The sequence below is a fragment of the Cydia pomonella genome, chromosome 2 (assembly GCF_033807575.1).
Source record: "Cydia pomonella isolate Wapato2018A chromosome 2, ilCydPomo1, whole genome shotgun sequence".
Taxonomy (NCBI): domain Eukaryota; kingdom Metazoa; phylum Arthropoda; class Insecta; order Lepidoptera; family Tortricidae; genus Cydia; species Cydia pomonella.
In genome coordinates this window covers 1,736,961-1,762,058 of record NC_084704.1, presented here as the reverse complement: position 1 = coordinate 1,762,058, position 25,098 = coordinate 1,736,961, and the positions used below count along the sequence as shown (strand labels likewise).

At 38.8% G+C, this 25,098-nt stretch overlaps 5 protein-coding genes across 10 annotated transcripts in view; 2 read left to right on the top strand and 3 right to left on the bottom strand.

Annotated features, from left to right (window-relative positions):
• LOC133531428 (uncharacterized) overlaps positions 1-25,098 on the top strand; it is a 357,292-nt gene that overhangs the window by 156,250 nt on the left and 175,944 nt on the right. The window lies entirely within an intron of this gene.
• Positions 747-10,258, bottom strand: LOC133531026 (uncharacterized). Its single transcript, XM_061869104.1, has 3 exons — positions 10,029-10,258; positions 5,161-5,319; positions 747-3,103 (listed from the first exon to the last, which is right to left on the bottom strand). The coding sequence occupies exons 1-3, from the start codon at positions 10,105-10,107 to the stop codon at positions 2,877-2,879; spliced, it is 465 nt and encodes a 154-aa protein (XP_061725088.1). The 5' UTR covers positions 10,108-10,258; the 3' UTR covers positions 747-2,876.
• On the bottom strand, positions 10,381-11,597 carry LOC133531018 (uncharacterized). Its single transcript, XM_061869095.1, has 2 exons — positions 11,218-11,597; positions 10,381-10,894 (listed from the first exon to the last, which is right to left on the bottom strand). Exons 1-2 carry the CDS (start codon positions 11,516-11,518, stop codon positions 10,662-10,664), a joined length of 534 nt encoding a protein of 177 aa, XP_061725079.1. The 5' UTR covers positions 11,519-11,597; the 3' UTR covers positions 10,381-10,661.
• Positions 12,086-15,495, top strand: LOC133515591 (uncharacterized). The gene is made up of 3 exons (XM_061848173.1): positions 12,086-12,293; positions 14,199-14,427; positions 15,236-15,495. The coding sequence occupies exons 1-3, from the start codon at positions 12,168-12,170 to the stop codon at positions 15,364-15,366; spliced, it is 486 nt and encodes a 161-aa protein (XP_061704157.1). The 5' UTR covers positions 12,086-12,167; the 3' UTR covers positions 15,367-15,495.
• LOC133531205 (ubiquitin carboxyl-terminal hydrolase 8) overlaps positions 21,894-25,098 on the bottom strand; it is a 53,937-nt gene continuing 50,732 nt past the window's right edge. For all 6 annotated transcript variants that reach the window (XM_061869344.1, XM_061869384.1, XM_061869352.1 and 3 more), the window contains one exon: positions 21,894-24,924. In XM_061869344.1, coding sequence (XP_061725328.1) covers positions 24,816-24,924 — 109 coding nt within the window. In that variant the 3' untranslated portion in view covers positions 21,894-24,815. The remainder of the gene's footprint in view (positions 24,925-25,098) is intronic.

The window sequence follows — 25,098 nt, the reverse complement described above, 5'->3', positions numbered from 1 at the left end:
CTCAGTCATAATTGATGACCACCAGGTAGTGACCGTGCCTATGAAGCCGATGGTCCCGGATTCTAATCCTGGTAATGGCATTTATTCTTGTGTGAATGAGATATTTGTTCCCGAGACATAGGTTTTTTCTATATATACTTAGTCAATTTGTGTAATAATTCAATAATGTCCTTTAATGGAATCTCCGGTTGTGGAATGAGCTAGCTACCTGCCAAGGTTTTCCCGAGGGTCTACAGTATAAGGTTCTTCAAAAAAGGAGTGTACAGATTTTTAAAGGGTCGGCAACGCGCATGTAACACCTCTGGAGTTGCAGGCGTCCATAGGCAACGGTGACTGCTTACCATCAGGCAGGCCGTATGCTTGCTTGCCACCGTCGTGGCATAAAAAAAATGTAGAAGTTTGACATTTAAAACAACACTTGCACCGTCTGGGCTACCTACATCGCTTAGTTAGACTATGTATCGCTTAGCTTAGTTAGACTATGTAAAGCTCAACGAGGGGGGGGGGGGGGGGGGGTTAGGGTCGGCAACGTCCATGTAACTCATCTGGAGTTGCAGGCGTACATAGGCTACGGAGACTGCTTACCATCAGGCGGGCCGTATGCTTGATTGCCACCGACGTAGTATTAAAAAAAAAATGTATTTTCGAATGTAACATATCTACAACTGTTATGCGTGGTTGCACCCTGAACTCGAACATTTTAGGTTACACAATAACTTCACAATGGCGGAGAAATTATAAAACCATTTACCCAAACAAGTGTATTAATAATCACAATTAAAACCTTAAACTAAAACAAAATAAACAACCACAACGCTAAGAGCGACCATCGACAAGAAATGAGCGAGATAGCGGCGCGGCGCGAGTTAACGATCCTTTTGGTTCGTGTTTCTATCTGCGTTTATACCCAAGTACAACGTGGTGAAGACCGTCTATCAGGTAAGATCGTCTACAAGCTCTTTGGTCGCTTCTTACTCTTGCGTTTGTTGTAACTTTGTACACATACTTCACTTACAGAAGTGCAGCAGAATGAGCGCAGCTCTTCCTTCTGTCAGTGTCTAAGCGAAGTACGTAACCAAATACGAGAATTCTTGACCTATAACGGTTTTCCAAACCAAACATATTATATGTCGGTCTTTTCCTTCGGACCTTAACCTTTTTGACGCCAATGGCGGATATATCCGCACCGTAGGTCCATCGCCGAAGACGGATTCATCCGTCACAGACCACAGAGCAACATAGACCTACGTGCATATGCATATGGTTCAATTTCAGTTTCGACACTTTGGTGACGTGGCGTCCGGGTGACAGCTTTTATTTGACACGGCGTCGAAAAGGTTAATTGGTGTTTTTTTTACGCACCGCTTTGCCTCGCTCATCTTCGGTGGACGCTAACCTAACGCTTATTTGTAACTAAATGTATGTTGAGCAAATATTAGATCACATTCTAAGCCAAAACAACCACTGTGTAATGTGCATGGGTGCACTTATCTAATCTGCTCAAAGTGGGTAATTTTGTCCCGACATTGAACGGATATTGAGCAGTCAAGTTATGGCCGAGTCAAAGGAAACAAAATTAAATACTGATTCTGAGCTTTAACTGCTAAAAAAAGCATTTTTTTTAGTTTTACCACAAATTTTGTTTCGGTCTATGAAATATTGGCGAGCAATTTTTTTTTTGGACAAGTATTGCTATTGTCAAACAATTAAATGGCTGTGTGCATTAGTATGAGTTTGATAGTGCAGAAAAGCGCATTAAAAAAATTCAATTTTTAAAATGGTCTGAAATAAGTATCCTACTTGTACCTGGTATGAAAATATTACGATATATTTTATGCTTAGGTATCTGATTGTCCTCCCATGCAGCGGACGTTTTTTAAAGATCATATATAGGTATACATTTACGATTTCAAAGGCACTTTCAAATTATTTATATAAATAGTAAATTTTACAAATTTTATTAAATTTAATATTTTGTATTTTCAACAAAATTTACGAAACAAAAATATTTACAATATCAATAATTAATACGTAAAATATATTTACACATTATATAGTTTTAATTAAAAAGAAAACCATCATCTAAATTAAAAAAAACTTATCGAACATAAAAAGTAGTTTTTAGCCAAGTTACCTTTCATTATCTAATCATAAGACTGGTTTCATTTATTTTGATTTGCAGAGTAACATTACGTCACGTTGAATTGTGTAGGGATGGTAAATAATACCATAAGGCGGGGCCACACAGAGCGAGCATACGGCAATGTTCTCGCGCACAAACCGGTCAGTGTAGACGTGCCTCGGCCGAGGCGGCTCAGGCGAGGCACGTCTACACTGACTGGTTTGTGTGCGAGAACATTGCCTCGAACAAACGTGCTCGCTCGCTCGCTGTGTGGACCCGCCTATTATTTAAGATTTTTTTATTATTATATTTTTGATATGTTGGTTTTATAAACCAATGTTGTCATTACAGAAAAGTCCCTGTCCGTGTCCCCGGAAATAACACTACAAAACCTATTAGGATAGCAATAACCAGTAAGGTGCATTAGGTAACATCGAAAGCGGGGTTATTTTGAAAATGGCAAATGTCTATAAAACCAGAAGCAGTTCATATTTAAGCAACACTTGCTACTGCAACGCTTACCAAGGCATCTTGCTTCTAGTTAAGTTCATATTTTCCATTTCCCAAATTGCCCCACTTCCGAACTTACCGCATTGCACCTTACAAAATAATAATAGAGTGGAATGTTGCAACTCTTGCCCTATCCATATACTACGAGTATGAACAGGCGTCATACAGTGCAACTGTTAAACACAAAGCTAAAATTTTCTTCAACATTAGCACTTCACAACCTCCACTTTCTCCAAGTAAAGTCCTACGCTGCAGTAATGCTGGACAGCACTTCCTTCCCCAACTTGGAAGCGATGAAGTCCAATATGGTGAGCACCAGTTCTCTCCGACTAGCTGTACAGGCTAGGACTAGCTCGAAGGCGTGGTAGTAGTCCACTGGGTCCAATCGCCGCAGGTAGTTGAATATGATGAAGAGGATCTCCTTGAGCTGGTGTTTCACTGAGGCCCAGATTTCTCGGAGGGATACATAGGCTGAAGAAAAAAAACGGTGATGTCATTATTCTGAAATAATAGTCTGTATTTGGTTTAGTTATAGATATCGATATAGAAAACACTATTATAGGGGGCGTGTATGAACTGTAGGAGGCAGCACAGGAGCCGTCAGATTATTGACGCGAGGCGTAAATGTGTTTATTGTTCCGATATAGCCCACAAGATGGCAGAACCTACTATGCACAAGAAAACACGTGACATGTAAATGTACATGTTTATGGTTCCGATTCAGGCCACAAGATGGCAGACCCTCCAACGCGCACGGTCCCTATAGCAGTGAATACACATGGAGTGTAAACATTTGCTTTAAATTATACCCTTGCCTAGCTAGTTTTATCTATATCTTGGCCAACCTTACTTTTAATAAAAAAACCGGTCAATATTTTCATCTCCTTCGTATCTTCGTTTTTAATGATATGTTACTTTGTCACTTTCTGTCGCAAAATGCAGATTAATTAATTCAATTAACATAATTTCCCGCTAAGTATTCTTTTTAAATTTGTTAAATTTTATTTATTAATAGCTTAAGTCTAAATGTCTTACTGTACTTATACCCCCTTATTCATAAACGTGTACTAAAGTTACGATACCGCTAATCATCGTTTGTCCCTTTCCGACGTATCGGTATGATGGAAAGGGACAAACGATGATCAGCGGCATCGTAACTTTAGTACACGTTTATTAATAAGGGGGATATTGTTTATCCTAAGCTACTGGAATAAGCTGTGGTTACCTATAATTGGACAAACATCTACCCTTAATGTTATGTAAGCTACAGATTATTTTTTCTCTGATGTATTGTCTGTTGGTGATCCTAAATAAATTAAAAAAAAAAAAGTGCGAGTTCGTTTACCTCACGCACCGAGGGTTCCGTACAAACTTTCAATTTCCTCATGTAACTATAATCAAATCACGAAAGACTTTTGACTAGAAGTATACTAAGCAAGCATAATTGTGTACAGCGCCGTCTATGGGCAAATTGACTAACTAATTTGCGCGATCTGTATGTATGTTGGTTTTTCAGGGATAATTCTTTATCATGTGAACCGATTTCAATAATAATAATAAAAATCTTACTAGAGAAAAGTTCATATTACAAACAAAGACAGGACTTAAATGAGTAGGTAACAACAGGCGGACATATCGCTATAAAGCGATCTCTTCCAGACAACCTTCAGACACATTTTGATTTCAGGGATAATTCTTTATCATGTGAACCAATATCAACAATTTTTGTTTTATTTGAAAGAAGGTGTTTTATGTGTAATCTCATAGGAATTTCAAGTATAATAAACACCCGCAAACTGGATTAAATTAAAATGTTTTTTGTACATTAAAAAAACAAAAATATAAAGATCTCTATCTTTATGATAATTTTATTATTACGTGAAAATTTCATATTTTTTCATTGGGAAACTTCGAAGATAAGAGGGGCGCGGGGAAATGGCATTTTTTTCACATTTTCCTTTCTAATTATTTTTTTTATTATAAAAAATTTTTTTTTGTAACTGGACCTAGTAACTAGACTTTAAAGTTTTGCCCCCTCTTTATATTGAGCATTTTCCATAACTCATAAAAATAAAAATTACACTTCCAATGTCTGTGTTAGCGTTGTTCATGTCTATACCAAATTTCAAATTGATAGCTTAAGTACTTCTCGAGATATTTGACAATGTGACAGACAGACGGACGGACAGAGTCGCACCATAAGGATTTCTTTTGTAACTTTTTGGTAAAATCTAGAAGAGGTTTAGCAGAACAACATAATTCAAGCAGTCATTTAAATATATGTTCATATTTGCATTGAATGCTTAGATTTACATTTTATTTATTTAAACTTTATTGCACAAAATATATACAACAATGTACAAATGGCGGACTTAATGCCAAATGGCATTCTATACCAGTCAACCATAGGGCCAAACAGAGACACAATTGTACATGTTATTGCAGCCTTTTTGACACCCATACATCTGGCTCCTGTCTCTGTCACTACATACTGACTCCAGAAAGGTATAGTTAGTAAATATACTCACTTGAAACCCCAAGTCCTGCTGCACTTCCAATACCAGCGCCCAGGGCAGCGCCCATCCTGCCCCCCGCATAGCCACCCACGAGCCCGCCAGCTAGAGCAAATGCTCCCGTTAAAACTGCCGTGTCACTGTTCCAAACGATGCGGATTTCAAACATATCTCCTGAAAATAACGAGTCAGTTTTTATTATTTGTATGTCTTTCCATATCTCGGGACCACGGGGTCCCGGACCTTTGGGAGGCGTGCGTGGGGCCGAAGCCAACAGCGCAGAGACCCTTTAAGAGAAGTTTGATGTTATACACCAGCTAGAACCCATACAAATAGATACCAGTACCAGCTGGCGTAATGTTGTAAAATTAGCGATTTATAAGTATCTGCTTCGTTTTTTAGACTTGGTTAAGTATTACAGGAATTTCATTCCAAACGCGTCTTGCGTTAGGTCCGCTGCACGACTCTCATGCTCGGAGCAGAGTGGGGGTGGGGCGCTGTGCAGCGCGAGCTGGCCTCTGAAGATGGAAGTATAGCATGGTTAAAAAGGTTTTTCCACTTATAAATACCTATTTTCCATTCTCCATGACTTTTAGTATGTTATTGACACAATTCGAAAGCCTTCGATAGCATTACACATAGCTCTATCTGGCGAGCTCTGAAAACATGTGAAATCAATAAAACGTACATAAACATCCTAATAAACATCTATAGCCAAAGTGTAAGCAGAGTGAAAATGGAAAGGAAAGGAGAGGAGATAGCTATAGGCAAAGGTGTCCGACAAGGAGATCAAATCTCACCGAAACTGTTTATAGCAGTACTAGAACAAGTTTTTAAGAACATACAGTGGAAGAATAAAGGAATCAGTATACTTAATAAACGTCTAACCCATCTACGCTTTGCAGATGATATTATAATCTTTGCAGAATCTGCGACCCAACTAGAAGACATGATGAATACCCTTGACAAGGAGAGCAAGAAAGTAGGACTGCACATGAACACATCTAAAACAAAAGCTATGACCAACAGTCGAAGAAGACTAATTAATGTGGCAGGGACTGAAATTGATTATGTTAATGAATACATATACTTGGGAAAACACATATCTTTTAGCCCATCTAACAACGAGGAAGAAGTGGACAGACGCATAAACACAGCCTGGAAAAAGTTTTGGTCCCAGAAGGAAATCTTGAAAGGTGAATACAGCATAGCCCATAAGAAAATCGTAATGGACACCTGTATCCTGCCTAGTCTAACTTACGGAAGCCAAACTTGGACATACACAAAGAAAGTACGTAAAGCTATAACGACCTGTCAACGATCTATGGAGAGAAGTATATTGAATATAAGGAAAATACAGAAAATTAGAAGCGAAATAATACGTCAAAAGACCAAACTTACAGACGCTCTTCAACAAGCTCTTCATCTAAAATGGCAATGGGCAGGTCATGTAGCCAGATATAAGGACAAAAGATGGACATTAGTAACAACAAAATGGACCGGACCGGCAGGACGGAGGCTCCGAAGAAGGCCCAAAAAGAAGTGGATAGACGACATCTACTCCGTCGCAGGAAAAGACTGGCTCCAAAAAGCCAAAGACAGGGATGAGTGGAGAAAAAGTGAGGAGGCTTTCACCCAGCAGATGGGATCTGCAGTCAGCCCCAAAACAAAGATAAAGAATTAAAAAAATAAAAATAACTGACTGTAGAACAAATAAAGCTTTAATAATAATAATAATAATAAATAGGCGTAGGGATGTGACGACCCCATCGCCCGCTGGTTTTACCAGTGCAATCAGTCAACGCAGGGCAGCTTGTGGCGAGCTGTTGGGGAGTAGCGACCTCACGTACCCGAGTGCTCCTGGGGAGTTCTGTTAGCCGCAAGGAGGGTGGGTGGGACAGGATTCTCTGCCTCTGGCTTGCCTTAGCCGGCCGGCCAGAGTGGAGTCGTTAGAGCTATAAGCTTCAGGGGTGGAAGTGAAAAATTGCATAAGACGCGAGTTGGCACAGTGGCTGCTCGCAGCCACTGGGTAGAAAGCGGCGTACACCTCTCGACACCCCTGAGCCGCTCACACCGGTGTTGCCCTTGAGCCATCCTAGATGTCGCTTTTTGTGGGGGCCCACCTTGTGGGGGCGAGTCACCGTCTGCCGGAAATAAAATTGAATACCGTTTTATTAGGCAGGCGTCCGGTTTTTTATCCCCTAGCCCAGTATTTAGTCCATCGCTTTCACCCAATAGCCCAGTTCATTTTAGATCCCATCAACCCTGAAATAGTCCTTACACCCTGGCGGGTGCTGCCTCTGCGTGCGTCCCATGACACGGGCAAGGGCAATATCCGCTAGGTGTACCCCTTACATTTCATTAAAGTGTCAAAAGGGCCTCTACGTGTTGGCTTCGGCTCCGCGCACGCCTCCCAAAGGTCCGGAACACCATTGTTCCGTGATGGGAAAGACATACAATAATAATAAAAGAAAACGCCAAAGATCTCCACAACCGCGAGGTGTGCAATCTCAGGAATTATTTCCTTAACAACGACTGTGGGATGCATCGTGACGTGGTGGCAGTAGACAGGAACCTCACGCCGCTCTCCTTGGCAAACGAGAACTGGCGCAAACCTGTGGTACTAAGTACTGCGGATCGCAGGGCGGCATGGGAGAGTAAGGTGCTACACGGGCGGTTCTACAAGGCCCTCACGGGACCTGACGTGGACCTGCTCGCGTCGGTGAACTGGTTACGATTCGGGGACCTCTTCGGAGAAACCGAGGGTTTTGCCTGTGCAATTGCGGACGAAGTTATGATGACGAACAACTATCGGAAATATATCCTGAAGGACGGTACGGTCGACATTTGTCGGGCATGCCGCCGTCCCGGAGAGTCACTCAGGCATATCATTTCCGGTTGTTCTCATCTTGCTAACGACGAGTACTTACACAGACATAATCTCGTAGCCAGAATTATTCACCAGCAACTTGCTCTTCTATACCGCCTTGTGGACCGCGAAGTACCGTACTACAAGTACTCACCTGCGCCAGTTCTCGAAAATGGTCGTGCCACGCTCTATTGGGATCGATCTATTATCACTGACAGGACTATTGTAGCCAATAAGCCAGACATCGTCATAATAGATCGATCGCAACGCCGGGCCGTGCTCGTCGATATCACCATCCCCCATGATGAGAATCTCGTGAAAGCCGAGAAGGACAAGTCCAGCAAGTACCTAGACTTGGCTCATGAGATAACCGCCATGTGGGATGTTGATTCGACGATCATTGTCCCAATAGTCGTTTCAGCGAACGGTCTCATAGCGAAGAGTCTCGACCAACACCTTGAGAGACTCTCGCTAGATGGTTGGATCAAGGGTCAGATGCAGAAGGCGGTGATCTTGGACACGGCGCGGATAGTGCGTCGGTTCCTCTCTCTGCAGCCCTGACCACCAGCAGCTTGGGCCCTGCCCCGCTGCTGGCGGCACACTAGGTTAAGTTTTTTACAATGTGTTTATATGTGTTTTGTATAGTATTTTTTGATGTATTTTTATATTTTACTTTTATATCCATATTGTAAAAAACATAACCTAAGAAGAAAGAGAAATAAAGAGAATAATAATAATAATTGACACAATGAAATACTAGGTTTATAGGTTTTCCTTTTTTTAACAAAATTAAAAAAAAAAAGCGAAATCTAGAAACCTAGATTATATCATGCTGAAGCGATAGACATCAAAATCAAAGTGATTTGTTAAGATTTAGTTAATGGAAACCGTTTTCTCCTAAAATGGAATTTCATAGAAAAAGAACTGTTATTTCGCAAAGCTATTCTTCCTCTTAACCTGTTGTATTGAATGCAAAGTATTTAGTAAATGATTGAGATGGCGGACTCACTCACCCTATTTTATTGTGCATGCATGTTGGTTTTAGGAAGCAGGAGGTCCTAGGTTTGAATACCAATAAGGGCATCAATTTCTGTGTCTATGTCAAAGCACAAACAACATTATGAAAAGTTTGTTCCAGAGTTCTTTTGAGTGTTTTTAGGGTTCTGTACCATTAAGGTACAAAAGGAACACTTATGGTGCAACTGTCTGTCCTTCTGTCTGTCATATTTCCAATCTTGAGAACTACTTGAGCTATTTGTAATTTGGAATAGTTATGAACAACACTAACCCGAAGTGGGGAAAACCCACAACAAGATGGTCCAAAGATATTATAGCCACAGCTGGAGAAAACTGGCTAATCAAGGCTAAAGACCAAGAAAGGTGGAAAGATATGGAGGAGGCCTATACCCGACAGGGGTCCTTAAAATAGAAAAATTATACTGTTAGAACCTGTCATAAAAATATTTAAGGAAAAATAAAGGCTTAAATAAAAAAATAAAATAAAAAAAACATTAATTTGCCCTGTCCTCAGTTTTTATCAGGATCATATTTTGGCAGTCATAATTTGTATGTAATGACTAATTGTAAAAAATTAATTCAAGGTTGCAGTTTTGCAGTGTTATGATAATGTAGCTTTAAAAGTGAGATAATACTTTTATTAAAATTAGTAGATAATCTGTCTGCAGCTGATAAAATGATAAGCATGATTAGCAACTAAAAACATGTTTATTACTATTATTAAATGTTACATTACACTATGATTGGTAATTAGACCATACCAAGATCTAATCTTAGGAGTTCAGTTCACATAGTAGTTACTTTTTTGTAAAACATTGAACGTCAACAAATATGAAAGCAGGAAACAATCTAGAACCTGTCCAGTCCAGTCTAGAACCCGTAGTTAAGACCAGTCTGACCTTTCAGGGACCCTTTTCACCCATGGCAAATTCCTCAATACCCTCACGTCCCTTCTAATTATGTTACGCACATAAACCATAATTATGCAATTTCTTACCCAGTTGCAGCAGGATTTGTTCCAGCCAGGTTTGGTCGTATCGTACTTCGTGGAGAAACGGTTGCAGTTCCATCGCCATTTTCAATTTTACACAATTGTCCAACGTGCTTTTTAAAAACCTTATTTACGCTTGCTAAACTATGAATGGTAGCATTAGTTATGATGAGTATGACGCTATAAGGGCTTCACTATTTTTTGGCAACGAAACGAAAATAAATACGACACTAGCGAAAAGTTTGACGTAAATAAACAAGACCGTTGGTCATTTTTGTCAATAAGACTTCGTTCGAAAATGTATAGTCGTATTGTTTTTTTTTTTGTATGGACTTAACGGGGTAGGCAGACAAAAATCCACAAAATTTATAGTCTTTATTTATTAAATTTATATTCTCAATCTTTGATCATTTTAGGACATGTTCTACATGACAAAAATACACACAATTCTTCCAATAAAGACAGATACCTACACTATAGAATAACAATTTGCAGTCATGTTAGTTTAAGTCATTATTAGTCAAATGTAATAAATTAATTAATTAAATTAAATCATTTAAATCCATTATCAAAACGTACAATATAAAATATTTCAAAGCCTACCAGTTTTTAAATAAATTACTACTAACATAACTTAAATCAAGCACTTGTAATGGAACCTAGATTAGACACCAATTGCTTTCCCAATATCTGCGAGGAACTCTCCAAAATCATTTTGGCTAGTACCGTGGTTTGCGGGTTCGCATTAGCCAGAAATAAGGCGGCGCTTGCGTAATCTTTAATCCCCAGACCAGCCAGGTAGTCGTAGACAAGGTCGAACACGTCTGCGAACTTGGGGCGAACTTCTTTCCATACTTCCCGCATAGAAATAGCTGCAACAAACGGTTTAGTTGAATTTAGACTACCCACAGTTTTCAAATAACGGTTTTGGGTTGGAAATGAAAACATGATGTAAAACTTGCCGAAAGCTAAAACTGAAATTGCCTTAAATTTAAGTTGCGGTTTCAGTACATGTTATTTAGTAACATATTATTTTCTTAAATTACAATCAATTTGACTGAATATGCTCTCAAGCTACTTTTTCTTAAGCACCCTGAAAAAAAAAAACATACAATAGTTCGACCAGATATTTGAACACCAATTTAACAGATGAATATTACTTGGGAAATAAATAAATTACTGAATCGTAACTCACCGACGACACCAATTCCACAAGCACCACCAACGGCTCCACCAACGGCCGCTCCCATGCGTCCCCCGTACATCTTTCCAATCAGGCCCCCAGCTAAAGCGAACCCCGCGGTTACCAGCATAGCATCCCTAGTTCGCTCATTATTCATTAACACGCGGAAGTCGAATTTATCAACCATCGACAAAATCAAGTTTTCGAGCGATAAGGGATCAAAAGGTAGCACTCCAGGAAACGAGCTGCGTCGCGAACAAAATTCGTAGCCCGCGCAATAATCATCATCGCTATAATTACTATCGAAAGACATTTTGAATGTTATTGACTGATGTTTCCAGTTCAACGAGCAGGGAGAGAATACGTGGATGTCATGAATTCAAAGGTTAACAGTATAACCTGTTATTGAATTCCAGATTATTCCAAACTTCGATCTACCCTCGTTTTTTTCAAAAATGGAGGAATGGTATTATATATTTGTTACATTTTTTAATAGGACAATTTTATGAATTTCAGCGTATTTTTCATTTATATTTATCTCTACTTAAATTTGCTCCTTAAAAAAAAAAAGGCTATAGGTCGAGTAATCTATATCATTGACAAAAATAATTACCTTATTTGTTACACCATTGTACTTTGTTATAATATGTATATCGCATTTATAAACTGTATTTTAAATAATGAATTTATTACATTAAAGGTCGTTTATAATCGCATTTATCACTAAAGATTAGGTTGTCTTTAAACATTCCCATTCATTTGAAAATTTTCCATTTCCGAACAGAAAATTGACGTTTATTTGACAGTGACAGTTGTCACTGGTCAGTCAGTGGTCACCGTCAGCGTCACGTCACTCAGCTCAGCTCTCAGCTGCTACAATTGGCTTCTCTATCTAATCTAATCTCAGTTTGCTGTTGTTTTTTGGTTTGGAATTAAATTAAAAACGTTAAAAGAATACAACAATGGTCCAGAGAACAGTGTACTCGCGCATCAGTGTTCGTATAGCTGAGGAAAAACAGCTCTTAGCAGAAGAGAAATGGATCATCAACGCCCTTACCAAAGTTCGCAAGGAGCGCAATCGTTTACAGGTAAGTTAGACCATTCATTTTAGCCTAGCTCTATCTAAACCCTGATCTTTTTTTTCAAAATTATAAACAGCAATTTACATACGACTAGGAAACAAAAAAAATTAATTTATTAAAATCTTTATTTACAATAACAATATACATAATGGATATATACAGATGATTACTATAACTAGCTTATATTTAAAACACGCCCTTGAGGCATTGTTCCAAGGATACTGGCGGCATTTCCCCGTTGTATCGCAATACTGATACGTAGTGCGAGGAAGCCGCCAGCTCTTGGGTCACCAGTTACGTCAACCAGATGTTTCGCGAATTCTCCAAAAAACTTGTGCACGCGGGGACTAGTGTTGTTAAAAGACTAGTCTTGAAGACTTAAAGACTTGCAAACCTTGAAGGTTCAAGCTTTGAAGACTTAAGCGTTGAAGATTTGAGCTCTAAAACGGTTCAGAACCTTAATGACTCAAGCTTTTTATGAGCTCTTAAGAGTAAGTCTTTAAGACTCGGGACTCATAGAGAGCTCAAGCTTTAAAAACTCGGGCCTGTTGAAAGCTCAAGCCCCCTGAAGCTCGAAGACCTGAGTCGAGTGTTAAGAGCTCAAACAATGAGCGTTCTAGGCAGAAAGTATTATTGTGTTTTTAATTAATATATATTATGTATAACTTATTTTCACAACGACATATGTTTAGGACTAATTAGAATTTACCCTGTGGTTCTATGGAATGAAAATAATAAAAACTTAATAAAGGTTAAAGTTGGAATTGGCTCTTGGAGCCGATAATTACTAGCTATTTAATTAGTATTAACCTTAGTAGGTTCCTTGACAAGTTTTAAATGTCTGTTATTATTATTATTTGTATGTCTTTTACAAATTCTCGGGACCCCGGGGTCCCGGGCATTTGGTGTGCGTGGGGCCGAAGCCAACACGTGGGGCCAGGCCCCTTGTAATAAAACAATTTACTCTAAAAGTAATGTGACACCAACCAAAGATTATCCCCGTTTGCACTATAGTAGTGCACCCAAGGACAAGCCCCGGTTAGTGTAGGACTATTGTTAGAAAAAGGTACAAAGAGAAACGGTAACCAAGACTATAAATAAATAAATAAATAAATATTATAGGACATTATTACACAAATTGACTAAGTCCCACAGTAAGCTCAATAAGGCTTGTGTTGAGGGTACTTAAATAGACAACGATATATATAATATATAAATATTTATAAATACTTAAATACATAGAAAACACCCATGACTCAGGAACAAATATCCATGCTCATCACATGAATAAATGCCCTTACCAGGATTTGTACCTGGGACCATCAGCTTCGTAGGCAGGGTCACTACCCGGTCCGGTCCCTGGTCGTCAAAAGACTATGGAGGAGACTATGGCACCTGCTCTGATCATATGTTAAAAAACACGAAAAAATGGGCAGGTGGTGACTCGCCAACTCACAATATGGGTCCCCGAAAACGGCCGCTCCCACAGAGCGACAAGGGGACAACATTGCGTGAGTGGCTCAGGGTGTGGAGAGGTGTGCGCCGCTTTCTACCCAGTGGCTGTAAGCAGCCACTGCCAACTCGCGTCTTATGCATATTTCAGTTCCACCCTGCGAGCATATAGCTCTGACACCCCACTCTCAACGGCCGGTAAAGGCAAGCCAGAGGTGAGAGTCCTGCGGCCCCTGTTCAGTGTTCACTCCAGTCGGCCAATCAAGGCAAGCCAGAGAGAGGGGCCTGACCGACTCTCGGGGGTATGGGACCCAAGGGACGTCACTTCCCATTCAGCTCGCCACAACTGCCCTGGGGGCTTATTATTATATAATTATAGGCGAGCAGCTATTTAGCTGATGAGCCTATGTCACACAGTGTCCTGTAGTATAGTGTGTGTGTTACCCTATTTTTTTCTAGATTGACAGATTGGAACTAGAAAACCAAAAGATGCAGCTAATGAAACGGTCCCGCTCCCAAGCAACACCGGCACGGCCCGAGACGCCATCAGAAAAGGTCATGAAGCTGATGAACTCAGCAAGCACTAGTGGTCCAATCCCGGAGCTCGAGGATCTTGCTCATGAGATCAGCAAGGAGGCTCTCTGCAATGAGCAGGAGCTTAATCTTACTGTTACTAATCCTATATTGAGTAAGTATCGTTCTTTATTATTTGAAATCACATTTTCCAGTTATAGCTAGTTTTTTAAAGATTAGATCTTCTGAAAAGGCTTCCTCAGATATCTAATAATTTTAATATTACGGTACAATAATATGTAAACGACACTATAGTTCAGTGCATACTTAGTGCATAGTTCAGGTTATAAAATTTCAGAACCCATAATAAAGGACAATTAATTTGTTTGGGATAAAACATCATTAGGTGGGTCCACACAGAGCGAGCACACGCGCGAGGCAATTTCCTCACGCACACACTGGCCAGTGTAGACGTGCATTGGCCGAGGCGGCGCGCGCGTTTTCCTCGCCTGAGCGCACCGCCTCGGCCGAGGCACATCTACACTGGCTGGTTTGTGCGTGAGCAAATTGCCTCGCGCGTATGCTCGCTCTGTGTCTATTTATTCCAGTGTGCTCAGGACACACGTTTCCATTTATTAGTGATTTTGATGCTGCTATAAAGTAAAATCTATGGTATTTCTTTAAACTACATTGGTGGCAAACAAGCATACCCCCGCCTGATGGTAAGCAGTCTCCATAGCCTGAAACCCTAGGGTAATTACATGCGCGTTGCTGACCCTAACACTTCACACCCTCATTGAGCTCTGGCAACCTCATTTTTGTGTGAAAGTTAAAGGAATAAAGAAGACAACCAACCATCTACACACTACTGCAAAAATGCATACCTACTTTATGAATGGAAATAATTGTTATAGAGGGTATGCACTTTTGCAGCATGCTGTACACCACATGAACACTAAGATAATATTTTCCGTTTTCTCCAGGTCTCAACTACAACAACATGGTGGAAGAAGAAGTGGACTCTGAAGGCTCAGACGACGCTGACAGAGTATTACTGGACATGAACATGTTCATGAATGGGGACCCTTATGGAAAACCCGAGAAGAACAAATAGTATCACTCTTTAGTTAGTTACTTTGTAGTTTATGCGATAATCTCAAATATGGTTCTATGGAGCTTGTGCAGTAATAGGCAAAATTCTTGCAAGAGTAATTCTTAATTAAAATTATTTTAAATTGGATAACTCAAGTAATTTAAAATTTCTTTAATATGTTTGAGACTCTTGGAGTTTTATATGGTTGTATCTTTATATGTGAAATTTCTGCAGATGGAAGTCTACAGATGTTAATTCCTATGGATGCTATATGTTAATTCTTGTGGATGCCTGCAGATACTGTCAGATTTTAATTCCTGTGAATGCCTACAGATGTTATTTCCTGTGGATGCCTGCAGATGTTATTTCCTGTGGATGCCTGCAGATGATTAATTCCTGTGCATGCCTAAAGATGTTAATTCCTGAGGATGCATGCAGATACCGTCAGATGTTAATTCCTGTGGATGCATACAGATGTTATTTCCTGTGGATGCCTGCAGATGTTTAATTCCTGTGGATGCCTAAAGATGTTAATTCCTGTGAATGCCTGCAGATTTTTAATTTCTGTGGATGCCTACAGATGTTTAATTCCTGTGGATGCCTACAGATGTTAATCTTGTGGATGTCTACAGATGTTTAATTCCTGTGGATGCATACAGATGTGTAAATCCTGTGGATGCCTACAGATATTTTATTCCTGTGGATGCATACAGATGTGTAATTCCTGTGGATGCCTGCAGATGTTTAATTCCTGTGGATGCATACAGATGTGTAATTCCTGTGGATGCCTGCAGATGTTTAATTCCTGTGGATGCCTAAAGATGTTAATTCCTGTGGATGCATACAGATGTGTAATTCCTGTGGATGCCTACAGATGTTTAATTCCTGTGGATGCCTACAGATGTTTAATTCCTGTGGACGTTTCATTGCCGCACAAGCTCCTAAATGGTATTTACCAGTAAGACTGAGCTTAGATAATTATAAGGACTGATCTAGGCGATTGATTTATTTTATATTATTCAGTTGAAAGTATTTTCAAATTATTTAGGGTCACTTCCTATTTCAGATAACATGTTGCACTACTTTCGAAATTGTTGTACAGTCAGCATGAAATAGATATTGATGGCCGAAGTGCCCAAATATATAACACACCTTTGTGAACGTAGAAATACGGAAACACGTAAAGAAAATGTAGTCATCGCCTCCCGTTTGATACTCTGTCAGATGATAGTTCAGACGCTTACTGTTAATTAAAAAAATCGTCGGCCGGTTGTATCGCGGTGGTAAGAACGCCAGCTGGTCGCATGAACATATAAAAAAATAAGCGCTTTACTTTATGATAGTAAAACAAAATCATGACACTTTGCATGCAGCATTCTATGAGGAGATTCAAATAAACGGATTACGCAATTTAAACATTACGCATACAAAGTGGTAAGGCGCGTATTTTTTACATAAATATAAATATAAAATTTTATTTATTCGTTAGCATACATGATTTTTACAATAACAGGGTAGATGTCTCTTTTTAAGTATTCAGAGATACTTGTGATAAGTGATGTTCATGTGAATAGCTGACGGTCTTTCCACCGTGACAACACCGGCTAACGGTTTTTTTTTAATTTAAAACAGCATCTAAACTATCATCTGACAATCTGGTTTATTATATTGGCCGTCACTGTCTTTTTGATGTTGATTGTGATTGTACTTATATATTGTCTATACCTAGAGAGATCGGCAAACTTTTGAGAAGAGCTAACCACAGTGGTAATCATCTGTTTTAAGCCTTTTAACACTTTCGACACCGCGTACCCGACACTCGGTCACTCGTAAACTTTACTCAGATGCCGGTGCACCCGGTAGTCGGGCACGAGCTATAAACCTACACGCGACGCCAAAGTACCCGACAGGCGGGCAAGCATTGCATCTTTGCTACCTCAGGGCTGCCACTGCCACTAACAGAAAAAGTCTTCTGATTATTATGTACTTGTGTGGTCGAAAAATTACTTGGCACAGCCCTGAGCGTCCGCCGCTTGCCCGACTAGCGGGTTCGCGGCGTGCGGCATTGAGTTGCCCGTCGTTGCTCGACTAGCGAGTACTGTCGGTTTCTGGGGTATTGTTCGAAATTTTGCCTGGTTGCGAAAGTGTTAAGGCACAGGGATATTTTGAACTTTATTTCAAAGTGATAGGATTCAATTTTACATAATCTGATATGCCTTATAAAGGGTTGAGAATGACGAGGAGCCACAAAAGTTGATTTGACTTAATCTGTAGTGTAATAGGGAGTATTACTGCAATGTTCTGCCGCCAGAGTGCAGCACTAGCGCCTGTCGTAAACCATAGAGTAACTTATACATCCTGTGTTAGTTTTACTGTGCCTTAATGTTTTTGACAAGTTTTTCACAGATAATAAAATATGACATTGATGCATCAAGACGGTTTGTTTATAAAGGGCCTATCGGGAAATGCGAAAATCGATGTTTAGTTATCTGCCTCATCTATTCATCGCTCGAATATGCAAGAGTGATAGAGAGGTTAGATAACGAAATTTCGATTTTCTTGCTTCGCGGTAGACCCTCAGATTGTGATGGATTGTGGTAGTGGCGCCCCCTACGCAAAGTTTCATATAATATTCCCTATTAATAATACTTTTTACTGCAGGGATTTTTTGTCCCCAAAAGCAAGTATTTGATTTTTTTATTTATGATTTAATTTTTTTTAATTGTGTATCAATATACAGCACATTTTATTGCTCTAACGCTACCTTTGAACCAAGGAAAAAAATATTTTATCTATTTTTATATATTTTTTTATAAGTAACAAAGTTGCCATTACAAGTAAAAGGGCAGGGACGGTAACATATTAAACTATAAATTCTAAAAATAAAAAAAACCCGGCCACGTGCGAGTCGGACTCGCGCACGAAGGGTTCCGTACCATTATCTATAAAAACGGCAAAAAAAAATACGTTTGTTGTAGTATTTACCACTTAAATATTTATTTTAGTATTTTGTTGTTATAGCGGCAACAGAAATACATCAGCTGTGAAAATTTCACCCGTCTTTTTTCGTGAAAAATTTTCACGGTTCATGAGATACAGCCTAGTGACAGACGGTCGGACGGACAGCGGAGTTTTAGTAATAGGGTCCCGTTTTACCCTTTGGGCACGGAACCCAAAAAGGTTAGAAACAAATATTGAGGCCTATTCTGTGCATATCATGTTTTAGTTAAAACACATTACGATATATTCAAGATTTTTTGAAATCGCAAAACCTACAGCAAAAAGTAGAAAGACCCTCCAAACAGCCGCCTGCGACTCGCGAGCTGCGGTTTGCCGACCTCTGGCGTAGATTGAAATAAACGTGTCCGTTAGAAGACAAACTTGGAAAATATTTCCCAAGTTTTGATGGGAGTTCGATTTTAACCTTTTGAACGCCACGCCTATCGTACGCGGCGCGTAATCGTGAACCTTGTCGGTACGCATGAAGGTTGATATTGGGCTGTAGCCGCGCGCGTCATATGACGTCTTTGACGGTCAAAAGGTTAAGGAAATTAAAACAAGATTGTAAAACAAATGTTTAATTAACAAAGTATTTATTCAAGTTTGTCTTATATTTAAGATTTACATATTCCTTTAAGCCTTTTCCAGGCATAGTACGATTTATCGACCACATACCAATAGAATTTCAACCACAGCCATCCAATTTAAAGTTCAAATTTGATTGCACTTTCGGAAAATGTGACTTGTCTTCAAATGAATCATCAAAGCGGGATTTATTTGAATATATTTTAATTTTTTGGGAAAACCTTGTACAGTCAGCGTCAAATACTTCGTAGCAGTCAAAGTGGCCAAATAGTTCGGTACACCATACTAAATATATGGTGTACCGAACTATTTGGCTACTTTGACTGCTACGAAGTATTTGACGCTGACTGTAGATTGGTGCGGCCTGGAAAAAGGGTTAATGTAATATTATGTACAATTCACATCATCGAATAAAATATGTTTCAACTGGAGTTTAGTTTTATTTGAAATGGCACAGGTTCGCCCAGGAGAGATATTTTAAACTTTAGGCACTGAATTCGTTCTTTGCACAATATCTAGTTAGTTTTTAGGGCAGGGATCGGAACCGGTTTTTTGCAAAAACATCGAAATAACTAGTTAGGTTTAGTTTTGTAATTAATTGTAAAAAGTAATTGTCTTATCATAATTTTATATATTATGTAAATTGTATTTTGAGACTTGGCGTATTTTAATAAATACTTAAATGCATTCGAAATAACCATATATTTCGGTTTATTTTATACTCTAAATGTAGGACTCAATTGTGTTTTCAGATAACGACTTCGTATTATTAGATTGCCTAATTAGAAATGAAGTAATTAACAAAGAACGAAAAAATACCGTTTTCGTTCCCATACAAAAAATACCGGTTTCCGATCCCTGTTTTAGGGTAATGTTAATAGGCGGAAATTAATATGGGAGGCTGTCTTTATCAGACCATTCTTAAATTAGAATTTAAGTGTGAATTGATTCCAACTGTGCACAAGTAAACTCCCCATGTATACATCGTGTCATTCACGAAGACGCATGCCCTGACTTTTATTGACATGTATTTAAGAGGCTGTCAATACCTAAAGCGCGCACACTGTCTATTTGTATCGGAGTAAATGAGATAGCACTGTCGCATGTTACTGGGCCTGGGCAAGGGAATAATAAGAAAAATATTTAAATAAAAAAAGTGGATTATTAGTGTAATTACTCAACAGCGGTTTCGATATAAATGTGTTGAAATTGTGATTTTAATTGCAGACCCATAAGTCAAAACAATAAAGACATAGAACCGTTCAATTGTGATTTTAACCCTTTACCAGGCCCCGAAGAACCAGCGTGTCTTAATACGTACTTTATATGCTGTTGCAACCGTATTGAACGCCTTGTAAAAAATGTATTTATGAAAGTCGGAGATCTTCCTTTAAACCAGAAATAAAAATGTGGGTTAAGGTTATCCCATCGCCTGTCTAAGTAATGAACTGTCATACTAGATTTTGTCTTATTATATTCTTGATCAGGCCAAGGGATATATTCCACCCACATCTTATATCGGTTATAATAGTCAAGGTTTAACTCCAAATCTCCTACGAAACATTATATCAATCACTGAAAAAAAATCACTTACTTACGTGAGTTTTTATGACATGACAAGACAATTTACCGGGCCATGGGAAATATAGCTCCCACACAGTTAAACTCTAATAAGGCCATGGGATAATGTCAACCCACATCCTAATTCTGGTCATACATAATAATGCATGAATATTTAGCAATGTTTCCGATTACATTAGCTTTCAACACTCAAAATCTACAAAATATCAAAAAATTGTTCGACCTATGTACTTCTGTTTCATAGAAATTATGAAAAGTGTTCGAATTTCTCCGTAGTTTACTGAAATTAGCGTTCAAGTGAATTTAAACGGCTGCCAAAGATATATTACGCAATTTAGAAGCGTGTTGTGAATGAAGATCATAAAATAATATTTTCAGGGATTGACAAAATATTTTGTAGGTGGTTTGGAGTTAAAACCTGACTACGGTAACCGATATAAGATGTGGGTGAAATATATCCCTTGGCCTGGTAAAGGGTTAAGACCAATCTTTGCAATTATTTTCTATCGAGCCGATTTCGTTCAATCATGTATCGAGTACAACCACGGTCTTTGAAATATAATTAATATGAACATATATTTTTCTTACTTGACTAAAACAAAGTCTTTCTTAAAAAACTGTTTAAGTAACATCAATTTCAAGGACATTGGGTGTTGACAGCCTCTTAAAGGTTAGATTTGACAAATCTGAGCGTCATCGTGGATGGCACGAACTGTACTGGTATCTACGTAACCAAAGCACCAAGTTTTTATGATTGTCACCTCTATGGCGTGGTATTAGAGTGCTCATTGATGCCATATGGGTTTTTACCTGTACAGTCACGTCTGAAAATATCGATACGAAAAAAGTGCCAAAAATATGTATACAATACCTTAATATCTCCTCGCGTTGGCATTTTGCCACGGGTCATGGGAACCGCTTGACAACCAATCCCAAGATTTGGCGTAGGCACTAGTTTTTATGAAAGCGACTGCCATCTGACCTTCCAACCCAGAGGGTAAACTAGGCCTTGTTGGGATTAATCCGGTCTCCTCACGATGTTTTCCTTCACCGAAAAGCGACTGGTAAATATCAAATGATATTTTGTACATAAGTTCTGAAAAACTCATTGGTATCTACGAGCCGGGGTTTGAACCCGCGACCTCCGGATTGCAAGTCGCACGTTCTTACCGCTAGGCCACCAGCGCTTCAACACACTAATACAACACATACACTACCTAAATATATGGGCAATAAAGTCGTGTATACATATTTTTGACACTTTTCGTATCGATATTTTCAGACGTGACTGTACCATATGACGGTTACAACCGAAGGGTACACTGTATGCAGATAACACAATATTACGTGAAGAGGGGTAAGTACTCAGAAAAGAAACTCAGTTTATCGGACAAACGTGAAATACGTTTATTGCGGGAATTCTTTTGCTTCTTGCCCTTTCCTCAACTCTAGAATGAACGGAGCTCGTGCGCATGCTGTATATTAATTAACTATGAAAGGTGGGGGTAAGGAAAGAAATCTCCAGATACCAAAAAGTGTCATCAAAAAACCTTGAATAGGTGGCGCTACAATACCTAGAGTACTTGAACAAAAAAATCAAATCATAGACAGCGCACTTGACTCCGTCAATAACGCTTAGGTTCTTAGCTACTCTAGCGCTACTCTGGAGAGATTTGGGACTATTATTTATAGCTGACAGCTGGACACTTTAGCAACAGTTCTATCATAAGAGATTTCTCTTAAATCCACAGTCCATATAATTAAACTATAGTCAGTGGCCGGGCAAGACCACCATTTTATGTGGGCATACATTTAGCGAGGCCCTCTGGTGGCGCAAGAAATAACGAACATTTTTATGTTGTGTCCGGGAATTATACTGATTTGAGGCGCGAGGCCCCTCGGACCGCGAGGCCGCAGGCGGAGGCCCACGTCGCCCACGCCTAACGCCGCCTCTGACTATAGTTTTGACATTTATTTTACATCAATGAGGTCACTTGTCAAAAAGTGTAAGGTTATTCAAGATATATAGTTTATACAGATCTGTGAACCTACGAACAATTTCAAGCCAACATAGTTCGGTTTCCACACATATACAGTCTTCACTTCTCATACATTCGGTAGTTTATTTTATACATATCAAAAATCTCACTGCCCTCTATTAGGGCCATGAAACCAAACTATATGAGATATTTTTAACCCACGAAACGCCCAGTGAATTTTAAACCTACCAGTGGCGGCGCGTCACAAATATTCGTAGGGAACCCGGAGCTAATTTTGCTTTCCTTTTCTCCATGAACCGATCGTGAAAGAACTCAACGGGCTGAAATTAGACAAGCCGATGGGAATCGAGTTCTTTGAACGATCCGCCACTGAAACCTACTATATATATTACACGGTTAGTAATTCAAACCATTTTATAAGTATAAGGGGCGTTCCACGGGTTAGGATTAGTTAAATTCGAGGCAAAAATATCTTAACAAGCGTCCATTTTAAACAATTTGACGTTTTCAGCGCCTCGCATGTACTTTACAATTTTAAAGTTAATCTTAATGCATGAATGTGCTTTTTAAATTATACGTGTAGTCATGTAGCTAACAAAAATGGAGATTTTCAAAATCAACAATTGACATTGGGACCAAAAAACAATCATATTAATATCAGGGGGTTTTCAGAAAAAAAAAAACATTTTTTTTTTCGTAAAACGAACAACTTTTGAGTTATACTTCAACTCAGAATCACGTGGACTATTGATTATAAAAGAAAGGAAATAGCGTCCACAATTTATCATACAAAATTTGGGTTGTATGATTAATTGGAGAGACTTTTCTTCTCAGTTTTGTATTAGTTCAGTCAGATTTGTGACGGTTCATACAAAATGTATGTGAAAATGCGTCTCAAAACTAAACATCTTTTTCGTCATAAGAATATATAAGAATTTTGACTCTTAGACTATACATCTCTAAGGATAATTTGATAAAAATCATTTAGTTCTGACATTTAGAGATATTTACCTATAAATCATTTTAGATGTTATTATATTTATTTATTTGACGACCGGTCTGGCCTAGTGGGTAGTGACCCTGCCTATGAACCCAATGGTCCCGGGTTCAAATCCCGGTAAGGGCATTTATTCGTGTGATGAGCATGGATATTTGTTCCTGAGTCATGGGTGTTTTCTATGTATTTAAGTATTTATAAATATTTATATATTATATATATCGTTGTCTAAGTACCCTCAACACAAGCCTTATAGAGCTTACTGTGGGACTTAGGCAATTCGTGTAATAATGTTCTATTTATTATATTTTTTTTTGTAATTCGACATTTAGAGACTTTATACATCTCTAAGTAATAAAAATACTTTACTTACTTTTACTTTAAACAATAATACTTTAGTTTGCATTAATATTTAATTGTATTTTATAATTTTTGATGTGCTCGTTTTGTTTGTATGTAAATTCCATGTTGACGTGTAAAAGTGCCCTTGTGGCCTATCTGCTGAATAAATGTTGAAGTTGAAGTAAACTTATTTTCCTTTTTAAATCGATAGTCCTCGTGAAACTGAGTAAAAATAACTCAAAAGTTGATAATTTTACGAAAAAAATCGTAATGGTACACTATTTTCTGAAATTGCCCATCATTCAACACACCAAATAATTATTTAATTACAAATCAACAGGCAATAAACAATTTAAGTTTAGGATTATCAACTATTCATAACTTCATTAGGTAATAATAATCACAACAATTAAAAGTATAAAATGTCTATAAGTTTCGACCTACACCGGGATCCGGCGACTGATAGGATGTAATTCGGATTAACGTAAAGATCCATAAAATCCAGTTGTCAAGGTTTGGCAAGTAGTCACGACTTTTCACAAAGTGTTCACGGTAGAAACATTCCAGAGTTTTAAAGTTTTAACCATACTTATTGGCCAATATATAATCTCAGACACTTGGCGTAGCCCCTATCAAACGATCCTAAGGCCTAAAGCTGCCTTCGGCCTCGCGATCAGGACACGCGCACAAGATATGTAAAATATAAAAGCAGCGCTGGACTTTTTTACAAATTCTTGTTAGGTAATAGCCCTTGGCCAATATCTAGTCTACCACTTGGCCTAGTCCCCGAGAAGATCCTAAGGCCTAAAGCTACCTTCGGCCTCGTTGAGCCGGTTTTGGCCTTGCGATAACTACATGCGCATTACCCAAGAGGTGAAACTTACTTGGCCTAGTTCCCCGTCTTAGCCGTAATCCTAAGGCCTAAAGCTACCTCCGGGCTCGTTGGGCCGCTTTCGGCCTCGCGATCACGACATGCGCATAGAGCAGGAGGTGTAGAAGAGGATGTAGGCCGCACTGGACTTTACTTCGCTAGAGGAGATCTCTGTTACTACGTGGTCGTCGTATTTGTACCATCTGGAAGTAAGTTAGGATTGTGTTAGACTTCAAATTTAATAGACATAGTGTATATTAGTGTATTTAAATCCTTAGTCATATTCTTCAAGGTATTTTTCAATATATTTCGTCAGGTCAAAAGTTGTGTCACAAAGGATTTGAATGATAAAATGTAATACAAAGCTTTTAATATAA